General features: G+C 38.3%; 1 protein-coding gene and 2 long non-coding RNA genes across 9 annotated transcripts in view; 1 reads left to right on the forward strand and 2 right to left on the reverse strand.

Annotated features, from left to right (window-relative positions):
• Positions 1 to 14433, forward strand: part of SBF2 (SET binding factor 2) — a 212872-nt gene that overhangs the window by 197688 nt on the left and 751 nt on the right. For both annotated transcript variants that reach the window (XM_081013068.1, XM_081013069.1), the window contains 8 exons: positions 35 to 161; positions 1854 to 1981; positions 3191 to 3424; positions 5691 to 5795; positions 6262 to 6455; positions 7214 to 7301; positions 8497 to 8628; positions 9921 to 14343. In XM_081013068.1, coding sequence (XP_080869194.1) covers positions 35 to 161; positions 1854 to 1981; positions 3191 to 3424; positions 5691 to 5795; positions 6262 to 6455; positions 7214 to 7301; positions 8497 to 8628; positions 9921 to 10019 — 1107 coding nt within the window. In that variant the 3' untranslated portion in view covers positions 10020 to 14343. The remainder of the gene's footprint in view (positions 1 to 34; positions 162 to 1853; positions 1982 to 3190; positions 3425 to 5690; positions 5796 to 6261; positions 6456 to 7213; positions 7302 to 8496; positions 8629 to 9920; positions 14344 to 14433) is intronic.
• Positions 1529 to 6252, reverse strand: LOC308481376. Its single transcript, XR_013988605.1, has 3 exons — positions 6090 to 6252; positions 2999 to 3065; positions 1529 to 1858 (listed from the first exon to the last, which is right to left on the reverse strand). It is a non-coding gene; the product is annotated as an uncharacterized lncRNA (long non-coding RNA).
• The window catches only part of LOC308481344, a 56355-nt gene continuing 52721 nt past the window's right edge, over positions 10800 to 14433 (reverse strand). For all 6 annotated transcript variants that reach the window (XR_013988567.1, XR_013988568.1, XR_013988569.1 and 3 more), the window contains one exon: positions 10800 to 11017. This is a non-coding gene — a long non-coding RNA (uncharacterized lncRNA). The remainder of the gene's footprint in view (positions 11018 to 14433) is intronic.

The raw sequence follows: 14433 nt of genomic DNA on the forward strand, positions 1-14433 counted from the left end.
TGTAATATATGTTGCTATCATTTGTGCATTTCAGATTCACAACCAGTATCCAACAGAGTTTGAATTCAATCAGTATTACCTGAAGTTTGTAGCATTTCACTATGTTTCCAATCGATTTAAAACATTCTTGCTGGACTCAGACTATGAAAGACTGGAACATGGTAAGGATCCCAGTTATGCTGGTGTTACTTTTTATTTTAATTTTAAAGCACTGACTAAAGTTAACATTGAAGTTGTTGTAATATACCTGCCACCCTTTGCTATCTTGAAATTTGTTCTGTGGCTGCAATCTTATACATAATTACCAGGACGTAAACTCCATTGAACTCAGCGGGCCTACTTATGAACAGACATGTAATGGATTGCATTTTATAGCTTGTGACATTGGAAGTTACCTATGACATTTAAAATTCCTGGCAAGTAGCTCTTTTTCCTAACCAGGAAAAGGAGGACACTATGCCTAGGAACCACATATCCACACTGCCTAGACCAGAGCTTTCCAAACTGTGTGTCGCGACACGGTAGTGTGTCAGCTGCAGTGGGTAGGTGTGCCGTGTGAATGTTCCCCATGCTCCTCCCAGGGCTGGAAAGGGGCTAGTTTAACCTCCTGTTTGCTAGTAAAACTAAATTACTGTGTTGCGAAATGATGCATGTCTAAAAAGTGTGTCACCAGCATGAAAAGTTTGGAAAGCTCTGGCCTAGAAGGTAGAGCTCAATATGTGATATCACCAAAAGTAAAGTGTGTTCATTGCTCCCAGATAAGTCCTGCCTTCAGAGCTTTGAAGGCTTCTATTCCCTTTGGAGCCCCATTAGAATGAAATTTTATTTTTCTCACTTAAGTAGTTCACATTGCAGAATTCAGAGGCCAGGTTGCTCACCGGGCAAGATGGTTTGAGCATATAACGCCAATCCTGTCAATTACTGTATTGGCCCAAATATAAGCTGCACCCGAATATAATCCACCCCTTTAAAATTCAAGGGGAGAAAAGGAAAAAAATACTATACCTGAATATAAGCTGCTCCCTTAAAATTCCACAGGCACTCACACCCGTTTCATTTTACCATATGTCTGTTTCAGCAACAATACTGTAAAAGCCAATTTTTGTAAGGTTACGAATTTAAGCCGTACTTTAACTTTTCACAGTCAGAATTTGGGGGGAAAGTGAGGCTTATATTCAGGCCAATACAGTAGTTTCTGGGCCCAATTCAAAGTGCTGGTTTAGACCTATAAAGCCTTAAACAGCTCAGGACTACAATACCTAAAGGACCGTCTCTTTCCATATGAACCTACCCAGATCCTGAGATCATCTTCTGAGGCCCTTCTTCATGTGCTGCCTCCTCCACAAGAGGTCCAGAGGGTGGCAACTGAGAATGGGCCTTTTCTGCAGTGGCTCCCTGCTTGTGGCATGTAAGCAAGTTGAGAGAGGAGTCCTCGTTTTTGCCACAATTTAGTGCTGCTAGTTAACAGGTATTAGCAGTTAAATTACACTGTGATGTCACAGGCAGCTGTTAATAAAAGGCAGCTGAATTTCTTACAATTATGTTTATATCTGAAAGTACTCATGACACATAATCAGATGCATCTTTTCCAAACTTATAGGACAAGAAAAGAAGCCTTAGAAGGTCACAAGCTTACGTAAAAGAACATTGGAGAACAGGGAGGAGCTATCTAATGCTGTCCCTCACTGGCCATTGTTCTGCTCCAAACCCCGCTTCTCTGTTTAGGCATGCTCAGTTGGATATTTTTACACGCAAACCCTGTGCTGTAAAGGTCCTTCATTTTCAAAAGTTATTTTCACTATCTGGCAAGGAGAGTTCTTTCCTTCAACTTCTTATGTTTTCTTGTTTTCTAGGGACACTGTTTGAAGATAAAGGAGAGAAACATGGCAAGAAAGGAGTTTGCATGTGGGAATGCATAGACAAAATTCACAAAAGAAGTCCTGTTTTCTTCAATTACCTCTATGCACCAGCTGAAACAGAGGTATAAAGCAGAAAGGTTCAGGATCTTCATTATCCTGGTACCTGAATAAAGTTTGGTGTCTCATTTGAGACTTTTGTTGAGTGAACTACCTAGATGACCTGAATGTTTACTAGCATAAACAGGACTACAGAACCATGGCCAAGATCCCAAGAGCCTAGCCAATGGCTGGGGCATGCTCAGCTGGATATTTTTAGTTCTTTAACAAGCAAAATCCTGTACTGTGAAGAGCCTTCAGTTTCAAAAGCACTTTTCAGTATCTGGCATGAAGCATTAATGTTTTCCAAACACAACCACCTGGGCATGAGGAAGTAATTGTGCAGTTTGCTTTTTTTAGGAGAGGGGGAATAACAGCTTTGGTTCTGCAACCTTAAGCTTGTGTTGGGGGCAAAGGTGTACAGACAATGTAAGGCAAGCATATTTCCCTCTAATTTATTTGTGCCTATTACTAGAATATCCTATAACTCTGCATTAAAACAGCATCTTGGCTGGCAGAGCAGCAGGTAAGGCGCTGGGACATGGTCTCAGGAGGTGATCTCATGCTAATTCCTGAATTTAAACCTAGTTTTACTACTGAAAAGCTATAGCTTTGTTGGTGACACAGTTATAAAGGTACATGCCTGGCACTGTGGAAAGAGTTGAAACCAGGATCAGTAGAACTAGTGACAGCTCCTCATCACAAAATCTTAGAACCAAAAATCTGCAAAGCTATTTTTATTTAAACATGTATATTGGTGGGGTTTCTGAGTCTATAAATAATATTCAGCATATTTACTTTAATAATATCACCCATTTCTGTCAACATTTTATTACATCCTTTCAAAAGGACCTTTCTGACCTATTTTGCTAGATGAATGAGGAGCCTAATATATCCTTGATAAATGGAATTTGAAAGAAAGGGAGGGCTTTCCAAGGTTAGAACTGAAATAAAGAGATAATGTACCCCCTGAACAGTATGGACAAACTGAAATTTGAATTTATTACCCTAATAAGGAAACTGAATATTTATCTTGTTCTTACAATTGAGGCAGCTTGCTTCAGCAATGCAAAAAGTTTGAGGTCAGGTCAGGTATGTTCCAGATGTTATCTATAAAATGTTAAGTACAGAAGAGCAGCTGAAGTAGTGCACATCAATTGGCCTTTGAGGAAGTGGGGACAATGATACCAGAAAGCCATTATGCATTATTAATCTGCTGGCATTAATTTCTACAGGCATTAAAACCAAATGTAAACATATCCAGTCTTAAAAAGTGGGATTACTACACAGAGGAGACTTTGGCTACTGGTCCTTCTTATGACTGGGCCATGGTAACTGCAAAATGTAGTACCTTGGATGAACCTGACCAAATGGACATGTCACCTTCCCACAGTAAGAGGAAAATTGTCTGGCCATGCTATGACAACATTAGCAAAGTGCAGCCAGATGCCATCACCAGCCTATTAAATGTGAGTATAAATTTTTAAGCATCTATTGGTGTCAGGTAACATCCATTCAGTTTTTAAAAACGTGTATCCCTTACAAAAGCAGAAATAGAGCAAAATGATACTTTGGCTCAAAGGAAAGACTACTCCTTTTTCTGAGTTAGGATTGCCTATGCCTGTTTCCCAGACTAACTGAAAGCCAACCAATTGTCTGTTAAAATTATGTTAGCAAAATACAATACATTTTGGATGTTAGTCCTTTTCTGGAAATATTGAAATGTATCACAAGATTTTTTAAAGTCTGTGAGTGGTCTTTATGATATTGTCTGTGAAATGCCCAATTTGGAGTATTTTTAACTGTTTCACACATAGAACTTGTAGCTTCTCTCATTGTACAACAGAACTACACTAGCATCTATTGGTTAGCTTCATATAAACTCCACGTCTGCCTAAACTAAGTGGAGCTGCTATGTAGTGTGGTTATCCTGCTAACTTCTAAGGAATAATAAATTCTATTGAAAAATGGTTAGGTAGTATCAAGGGTATTGAATGCAGACAAGTGTTAGGAAGATGTGTTTAAAAATCTTTAAAATATTTTTTTTTATAATCAGCAGCAGCAAGACATTTTCCTGAACTAATTGCTATTTTAAAGCAATAAAAAAAATCATACCAAACATATCAATTTGGGGGGCAGGGAAATGCCTAAATATTTTCAGCTTACAATCAGTAATTGCTGTGCTTCCGTACTATGGAAAATGGATTCTAAATTAGCCTATAATAATAGTCCATGTTCGGCTTTATATACTTGAATTCAGTTTTTTCCTTTCTCTTAGCATATGATCCTCCTGCAGTTTAGAAGAAAGAACTGTAATTTAGCAGTAAATAAAATGTGGTTTTGAAACATAATAGCTATTGGCTCCAACTAGCTGTTTATGACATTTTCAATGTTCCTAGAACAGGGGTTGGCAACCTGCGGCCCATGGGCCACAAACAGCCGACGGGGGTCGTTTAAACAGCCCATGAGCTACCCCCGAACCAAGCCACCCGCTTGGCGAGTCCCCACATGCTGCGCTAAACCAGCAGAGTGGGGACTCGCTTCCGCGGTGCTGGAAATTGCGTCTGCGCAGATGCAATCCGGCCCACAGAGCAATCTCCGTGGGAGTAAACTGGCCCAGGTGAGTGCCAACCCTGTCCTAGAATTTATACTTCGCTTTAGAACATAGAGGCTTAGATCCTAACTTTTAACCCTGTGAACAGAAGGAGAGCTGTATTTGCAGAGCACAATGCTCTTTGGGGTCATGGAGCTAAACATTAGGCTCCGAGCCATACTATAGCAGATGATTTCCTAAAATTAGAGTTTTGAGGGCATTTCTTGCCACCTTATTTTCAGTGTCCTTTCTCTTTCGAAGCAGAAGATAATACAATGACCAATAAGCTAATACCTGCTATAAATACAACGCTGCATTTTTATAAAAGGATTAAGATCAAATGTTTCACAACAGAAGTTCAATAACAAGCAATATGCTCTTATTCAATTTAAGTAACAAAAACTTTGATATTAGCCAATGCTGCCATAGTTTGTTTTATTACTGTGTGTCATGATAAGTTAACATGAACAACGCTTAAATGGCAAAGCTGGTTTAAAGGTATAGCTGACATTTACTCATATAGTCTCTTTCACAAAGTTTCGTGTTCCTTGTGCTCCTTCATTCATCTGCTTATGGTTTGTTTCAAGAGAAACAAACCATGAGCCCAAGTTCAGACAACATGATAAACCAGACTATGGCTTGTTTCATGACAGCCTGGCAGGAACAGGAACATGGGAGGAGCAAAGTATCCATGATTTGCTGCTCATTTGCATTAAACCATAGCTAATTTTAAATATTGTTTAATCAGATGCACAAATCAAACGCCTATCTCATGAAAAATTCACATAGGAACATACATTAATAAAATGTCGCAAGAGGCTACCAAAGAGTTCAAATTCCCAGTTTCCCAACAACAACAACTTACAGTCTGGCATACATACTAAATAAGTTTTTCTGTTTCATTTTGGTTTTTTATTACAGTTTGGTAGTGTTCCTTAAAAAAACAGGGTAAATGTTACTCTTGGCAGTTTGTAATATTGATGTCATAGCACTGGGCCTGAATTTTGCAAATACTCTTTTAAAAACATCCAGCCCTTTTCATCATTTTCATCATGGCAAGCAGTTGTAGCTTTTGTTTTAATGATACAAACAAACCGTCAGAAATATTTAATGTCAAGAAAAACCCCTTCCATTGTTTTCAGGAAATCGAAAGATTGGAGAACAAGTTAAATCAAAGCCCAGAAAGGTGGCAGCCATTGTGGGAAAAAGTCAAAGTAAATGTGAAAGAAGATACAAGGCAGGACAATGTAAGTGGCAGAAGGCACACTGATCAGAAATTGCATTCCTTCTTCAAACAAAAGCTGGCAAGAGTTGTGACCAAAGCACCTTCTGAAATTGAATTCTTACCTGTTTAAAGTAAAAGTGGCAGTTTTAGATTTGCTTAGATCTGGACTTACACACAGTGGTGGTTTTCCCAGTCCTCCTTCCTGGTTATTTCTAATTTTAAGAATTTTGTGAAATAGTTATATTCTTTGTTTTGTCAATGCATGCAGAAAATAGTATTGTCTGATGAGGTCAGCTATAGTAATTCAGCTCCTTACGCTTTTAATTCACCCTGTGAATTGGTGTGCTGTACTCTTATCAAAATGTTCTAATGGCCACTGTGGTTCTGACTTAAACCAGCCAGGAATCCCAGTTTAGAATGTTGCTTTGTTGAAACCTCAACTACCCCTCCATCTTAAAACTTCTTGAAATTTTATTACTTTTTCAAAGCATGGGAGACATCCTTCTGGCTCGTCAGCAATCATGTCTGCCAATCTGCATTCTTATCAAAAGAGGTCTTTGTTACATCTACCAGACAGTGGATTGGGTGAAGAACAGAACACCAACATCTCACCCTCCAATGGTGTGGAAAGGAGAGTAACTACGCTGTACAATCAGTTCACATCAAAGAATGATGAAAATAGGTAATTTGAGTGGTTAGCATATGATACACCTCTTTTTCAGCTAGGAAGGAGAGTCACATCCATTTCTTAATCTGCTGTTTCAAACTGCAGCTCATCAAATATAACAAAAAAGTAATCAGGGTATTAAAAACAATACCATATTGAAATAGAAAACCTAGCAAATCAAGTACAGACAACTAGCTACTGTCTCTCTTAAAAATTTTGCTATTTTTAAAATACTGTTTTATTCACATTATTTGTATTTTTTTCTTCAAAATAATTTTGAGGTAAATCCTTGGCTCAAAGAAGAAATGTTTCTGGGGATGTATGCTGACTATTTAATGCTTTTGAGTAATGAGATACCATTTATTAAATCTGCATTTTTATTTTCAGCTTAATTCATAATTATGTCCATTTACAATCTAAGGCATCTGGCTTCTTTCCTCCTAATGGCCATATTTCATTTAGAGGCAAGATACTAGTTGCATTAAGACTCTACACAGAGAAATAATTGCTACATAGTCTGGCATACAATACAAACAGTACTTTTGATAACAGATAAAACACTTTAAACCTCATGGTTATCCAAGGATCGCACTATTCCAAATGCATTGACCTTGTAGGGATGCATGTACAATTCTCATTAAAGAAAATATAGATTTAATGAGAAATATGAGGTAATTACTGATACTGATACGTAAATGCTTACTTAGGTGGCACTCGAAAGCTTAAGAGTAAATGCATATTTATATATATATATATCTTTTCTTTTCCTTAAGATCATTTGAAGGTACACTTTACAAAAGAGGAGCTTTGTTGAAAGGCTGGAAACCTCGTTGGTTTGTGCTAGATGTTACCAAACACCAAGTAAGATCTACTTCTGTTTTCTAATAGAATAATCTTATTATTCGTGCAAAATAAGTTTTGTAGAGACTGCAATAAATAATTATACCACTAGGCTGGGCGGGGGGGGGGGGAGAGAAAGCAATTGTACTATCTGATCTCCCTGCTTACAGATGTTTCTTTAAGAGGCCTGAGTTTGGGCACCTTATCAGATTTAGTGAAGCAAGGAGATGCTTTCTGACTTCAGACTAGAATCTATGTTTCAGAAAACAGCAGCAAATGAACTGCTCAGTTTGTGTGTTGAGAGTTTCCACAGCACCCTTGCACATAGGGCCATAAGAACTGCCTTGCTAGGTGAGACCAAAGATCTAGTCTAGTGGCTGTCAAACAGGTGATCCTGGGAAGTAGTACTGGGCAAGGTATCGTAGCACACCCTGTTTTATTCCCTGATCCTGAGCATTTGATCCTGAGGTACGCTGCCTCTGAACACAATAAATTCTGCAAGTTAATCACCCGTGGATGGCTCCTCAAAATATAGTCCATTCAAAATGCCTAATTATAGCTCCTGAGTTTGTAACATCTGTCTATGTTTATTATGTAATCTCTCACGCAGAGGACAGTTAGATTTTTAGACAATCAAAGATCTTTTTGAAAAAAATGTTCCAACCCCAAGGTGAAGCTTTGGGTGCTCTGCTGCATCCCTCCTCCCCTAAAGAGACTGGAATTGATCTAGTTATTTTATTGCATTTATATCCCACCTTTAATCCAAGGAGTTAAAAGCAGCATGCATGGTTTCCCCCTCCCCATTTCATCCTCACAAGAAGCCTGTGAGGTAGGTTAGGCTGAGTGAGTGGCCCAATGTCACTCAGTGAGGTTTATACCTCAGTGGAGATTTGAACGGTGGTCCTAGCTCTTACTTCAACACTCCTAAGTATATCACACTGGCTCTTGGGACGTGTACAGCCAGCACCGCTGAGTTTGTGAACTGAAGTGCCTTTGAGTGGAATTTTGAGAGCTGCCATTGAATAATACCTAGGTTGATGTGTTTCTTTGCAGAATTTATAAGCAGCAAGTTACTCCAATATTATTGTAAATTGCAGTCTACTCAAATTCTAGTGGTTCAAACTCTGTGAAAACTATGGCAATTGTTAGGTTCTCCAGTGTGTAATCTATTTGTTGTTCCTTTTCATAGTGTATAATTTTCTTCTTTCGTTACTAGCTAAGATATTATGATTCTGTTGAGGATGCATGCTGCAAGGGCCATATCGATCTTGCAGAAGTAGAAAGTGTGATACCTGCTTCACCTACTATGGGTGCTCCAAAGCATGCTAATGAGAGAGCATTCTTTGATGTAAGTATATTGGCTACAGACCTTGGGCTACTTCATATTAGTGCCAAAAATCCCTACTCCCTCTGTGTGTTTGCATCTGTCTCTCAAACACACACATACACTCACACCAAGCAAACTTCATGTTTTTGAAGTTTTCATCAGATAGCCTTAGTCCCTGTCTCCATTTTAAGAAAACTTTAAAAAAATAAAATACATAAAACAACACTGCTGTCTGCTGCTAAGGTAAGGCTCTTGATTGACACATATTGGTTTTACTCTTGAATGCTGATAAAAAAGCACACTGCTATTCATGGCTGCATCCTTTTGAATATGAGTTTCAGCTCAAGTGTAAGGCAAAAATGTCCTGAATATTCTGCCTGTCAAAGTAGAAATTACACATGGCAGGACAATAATCCTGAACAGATAAATTCCCACCCCCATATCACTAATTCATTGTAATGTATCACAGGCATGATATGCTGGATTTCTGCAATCCTCCCAAACCTTCTTTGAGGAGGAAAAGAGCCCACAGGAATAATGTTCACAAGTGTTCATATAATGCCTGTACAGTGGAACCTCGGTTCCTGAACAGCTCTGTTGTCATACACTTTGGTTCTCAAACGCTGAAAACCCAGAAGTAATTGCTTCCATTTCCAAATGTTTTTCGGAACCCAAACATGCAACATGGATTTTGTTCAAGAACCAAGGTACCACCGTATCTTGTTTGGAAGCCATCGTCAGCCCAAATGCATGGAACTCTTCTATAACCAAAATTGACAACTTTATATATATATTGGAATGAAACAAAAAGTAACCTTTTGAGGGTTATTACTTAGTATGTAGGATTTTCAAGTTGCCAGCCCAAGTTTTAGCACTTTTTCTGGGAAGATGAAATACAAGCAATACAATATCTCAAGAAGTATCAATTCTAGCCATTATTAAAGACTGTGTATTTTATTCTCTTTAAGAAAGACAATTCATATATTTCCAGAATATCTAAGATGTCAAATTTAAACACTCGGAAGGAGGCAAGTCTGCTATCTGTCTTCAGCCTATCTCTTGGTAAACCTTCTAATGTCTGAAGGGGAGGGAAATGGGAACCATGAGCTGGCAGTAGTTCCTCAATAGTTGGGTCCTCCTGTCAAAAATTACAATTTATCACTGGGAGACATGTGATCTACAAACACCAAATTAATGTGTGCTGCGCAAAGTATACATTGGCCACAATAAGCTTAAAATTATGCTTAAGAAAGTATGGAAATTGAATGCATTTTAAGGACACAATTTTCTTATCTTTACTTTTCATTTTGCAGCTGAAGACAAGTAAACGTGTATATAATTTCTGTGCCCAAGATGCACAAAGTGCCCAGCAGTGGATGGACCGAATACAGAGCTGTATTTCAGATGCATAATTAGGAATTTTGCTTTGCTGCCAACAGCAGAAAGGAAATGATTCCATATGCAAAATAAAATCACTTTGGATTATAACAAGATTTGTTATTGCAGATCAAGCAGCCTTATATTTCAGCCATAAATACTCAAAACATTGCCTTTCCTTAACCATATAGCCTGTATTATGACTCTCCGTATGGAAAACACTCAAAATCAATTAACTTCTCTGCCTGCAAAATGGTTCTCTTCAATAGATTTGCAGGCCTGATGACCAGGCTGTATTGTACTGGGATATGCTGTTATCTCAGACTTGCTATTTGTGAACAGTTTCTTCCAAATAACCCTCTATTTTCCAGTGTTTCAGCAAGGGAGTCAATTATCAGGCTAGTAAATCTTATACAGCATTATTAAAATCTTCAAGACCCATTAAGAATTGTATCCCACAGGTGCATAAACAAAATACAGTTTGCACAACTATTTTTTTCTTCTGAAAAGCCTTTCCGGGCAGCTGAGGGACCCTCCTGAAAAATGTTGGTTGTGGTTGTACAGGGCTATATAGTGGGAAGGGGGAAGTGTCTATAATCAGGCTCATGCAAGGTTCCTCAACCAAATTTCAGGTAATTTTCCCCTCCCCACTACCACCCAACACAACACAGCCCACATTTTTCAGGAGACTTCTCCAACCCTCTGAGCTGCTGCACTTCCCAAAAGATTACCCAGAGGGGATGGAAAGAATGGATTGTGCAGGCTATCCTCTAGCCCTGTAACCATGGTCTGGAAACCAATAAATATGCATGACAGAGTCTTAAGGCATTTATTCTAGAAACCAAAAAAGTTTAAGAAAGGTTTCTTTCCTGATATTTTTGTCTCCAGATATATCTAGATAGTTGAAGGATACATCATTTTTTATTTACATTCTCTTTACCTGTGGCAGTAGATAAATGAAGACAACAATAATGAAGGCAACAATAAAACTGACAAAGGTCGAAACCTTCTACAAATCACTTGGGAGAAAAGCCTAAGAAATATAAAAAGTTGTATATTAATTTATGTGCTGTTCTGCTCGTTGTAAAATGAAATAACACAATGATAAATGCACTAAACGAAACAAACACTTGCACTGAAATCCTTGAAAGCAGACATTTGAAGGATAGAGGTAAATTATTTATAGCAGAATGCTAGCTAGATAACAGTGATTACAGATAAAGAATATGTACATAATTGGGCATAATATGGTGTGATTTGATACTTTAAAAACATTTTTGCACATGAATTGGAAGAATGTTTTTAGATTTTTTACATTTGCTAACATTGTGTTTGTTCATCTTAAAAATCTTTGAGGAATGTTGTTGGTTTTTTTACAGTACAAAATTAATAACAAGTTTGACTTGGTGCAATCTGTGATGACTTTGAGTGTGGAGTCTCTAGATAGCTAACATGTCATGTTTTTGTTTTAAGTACTAATATGTTTAAATATCAAGCTAATATGTCAGAGTTTGTACATACTGGTCAGTATTTTCTAGTGTTTAGTAATGTTGCTTGTAACTTAATGGCTACATTCACATGTCATGCTAAACTATGGTCAAGTGTAACAATGACAAACCAGCGAGTGTTGAGCTTGCATGCTATTCCCTCCTCTTCTGGTGCAGCAAAGAGGAACAACTCAAAAGCTTCCCACTCAAACCGTTTAGTCTTAACCAGGTGTCCTAAAACCCGGCCCTCCATCATCCCTGACCACGGGTCCTGTTAGCTAGGGATGATGGGAGTTGTAGTCCCAAAACATCTGGAGGGCTGAGTTTGGGGATGACTGGTCTTAACTGTAATTAGTGAAAACAAGGCAATTTGAACCCATATTTTACAAAGCTGGGGTATTTTCACTAATGATGGTTAATAGCAGGTACAGTTTAGGAATTGGACAGAATATTCAAATGTGGTTGATGTAAAAGGGAAGAGGGAGCTTTCATTCTGCTCAACACAAGTGTGCTAGAAGAGGTGAGGAAGGGAGCATATTAGCCCAAGGCTCATTGTGGCTTTTCATTCTAACATCAAACCATGGTTTACAATCTCATGTGAACTGGGTCACTACCAACTAACCAAACTGACTTCATTTATAGAATTTCAGTTACTGAAATTGTTTACCTTTTTTTAAAAAAAACCACTACTTTTTCTATATTTTTAAAAGTAAATCGTGAATACAGATTTCACATTGTACTCAGACTAGGAAATACATCTGTTTTAAATACATTGGAATCCCAAAAACAAACAGGAATGAAGGATTTTTCTAGCATTTTCAGCCAATAAACCACCACCTATGAAAAATGGTGTTTGCACATTCATGTATTTTTCTTTGTATATGAAGTACTTTTATATGTACTTTGTATAATTATTCTGTTCTATAGTTGTTTAAAATGTACACTACTTCTATGGTTGTAACTAGCCAATTTTAATTATTTTATGTATGTTACATAACCAGTATATGCTAACCAACTTGTAATAAAGATACTTCTTAAGAAAGCATCCCTTCTTTCCTCTACCGAGTGGTATACAATAAATACCTTGCCTCATATAACTGTACAGTTAAATTATATTCCAAATAACCCTGTAATAAAATTCATATTTTTATACAGGCAAGTGCCATCTTGTATGTGGAAAAGACTTGTTCTTAAGTGTGTTTTATCATTATTAAACTCACAACATTCCATTAATACTACAGGCGGCCAGTAATATTTCACTATTATTACTTGCTTAGAAAAGTTGTGCTTCTGTATTAAGTGAATACAAAAAAATAATAATCCACATGCAACATGAATATGGATACAATATACAAATGGCATGTTCAACAACAGTTGATTACTTGAGCCTTTTAGCACCAGAACTGCCATAGGAAGGCTTAGACATCTGGCATTTTCCGTAGTCTGCAGGAAAACAGTTGGTTTAGGGGGCCTTTTCATTGAGTATTAACACTTCATCAAAAAAATTATTCTAAGTATGCCCTCCAATTTATCTTTAAATGTGCCCCAAAACACACTGTAATTTAGGGCATAGCTGCCAACAGCAAGATTTTGTGAAATTTCTATGATAAAAAATAGAGCAAGTAAATTACCGTATATAGCCCATAAACTGGTGACATTTTCTATTCAGATAGTGCACCATTCTTGGGTTTATTTGCATGCAATATAAGCATCTTATGATGGTAACCTTGGTACTTGTTTTGTTATTTTCCTAACATTCAAATGTTTCACAATCTTTCACATCCCAGATATTAAATTTAATGTAGATAACATAATTTTGAGTAGATTTTCTCATGAAGTATTAGCAGTCACCTGTAGCAGCAGATGCAGAAGACGCTAAGACCATCTCCTCCACATCTGCTGCTTGCTTGTCACTTTGACCTGTGATGTTCTTGCAGGACAGTTTGGCTCTGCAAAGGGGTTTGGTTTCCTAGAATGGCCAGCCAGCCCTGACTTGGCAGTTCCTAATAGCAGGCACCTTTATCTGCCTTAATCATCAGCTCCACAGGGATTCTGTAGGGTCGTCCTCAAACTAATGATTACCTGGTTGGTTTGATTGGATTGATTCCTGGGTGAAAGGCCTAACCCAGTATTTTGATTGAGAGGCAGAGTGCTGGGAAATGGTGACCTGATAAGAGCATGGCAATCATTCATGGACACATCCACAAGATATATGGTTGGTGGCAATGTGATCTATTGGGCAATTGTGTTAGGAGCTTCTTATTCAGGGTCCTGAGATTTGGAAGCGAATGTGTATGAGTCGAGATGTGAGACACTACAGTAGAGGAGAGGAAACTGATGGTGACCCTATACAAGTGACCACAGGTAGGGGGGCCATTGGATGTATGGGTGATCTTCTAGATGACTATACAGGCCATTAATTACAGGCACTGGGTGGCCAAATGAGTTGGTGGTACTGTTTAGTTTGATTACGAATGAAGGAACCTGTCTAGCCTGTATTACTGAGACCTGGGTGAGTTGGGCAGAGTGGATTTGATTCAAGGTTTAACAGATATCTGGTGCAGCATCCACCTTGTTTGGAGGTCCAGAGAGGGGGAGTCTCTGTGGCCCATAGAGTGTGTCTTGTTCACCAGGAAGCCTTTCCATCCTGGGGTGGGCTATGAAGGCCTGTACCTTGGTAGCCTCAAGGTGTGGTGTTGGGAGAACTCCATGGCACTGGTTCTGGTAGCGCAATAGCTCTATCAAGTGTAGGGTAAGATCAAAACTTCATGTTCTCCATGAAATCCACAGGGCTGTTCAAAGTTGTCAGCAGCCCAATGCATAGGATATCGCATACATACCCTGATTTGGTCTTTACCTCAGGGTGTGAGGGGTGGCGGTCTGAATATGGGTGGGGAGGGAGAGGTTTGAATTGACCGTTGTCATGGTCAGACATGGTTACGTTTGGTCTTACATCATGTGT

The sequence above is a fragment of the Podarcis pityusensis genome, assembly GCF_964106645.2.
Source record: "Podarcis pityusensis genome assembly, chromosome: 1".
Classification (NCBI taxonomy): Eukaryota; Metazoa; Chordata; class Lepidosauria; order Squamata; family Lacertidae; genus Podarcis; species Podarcis pityusensis.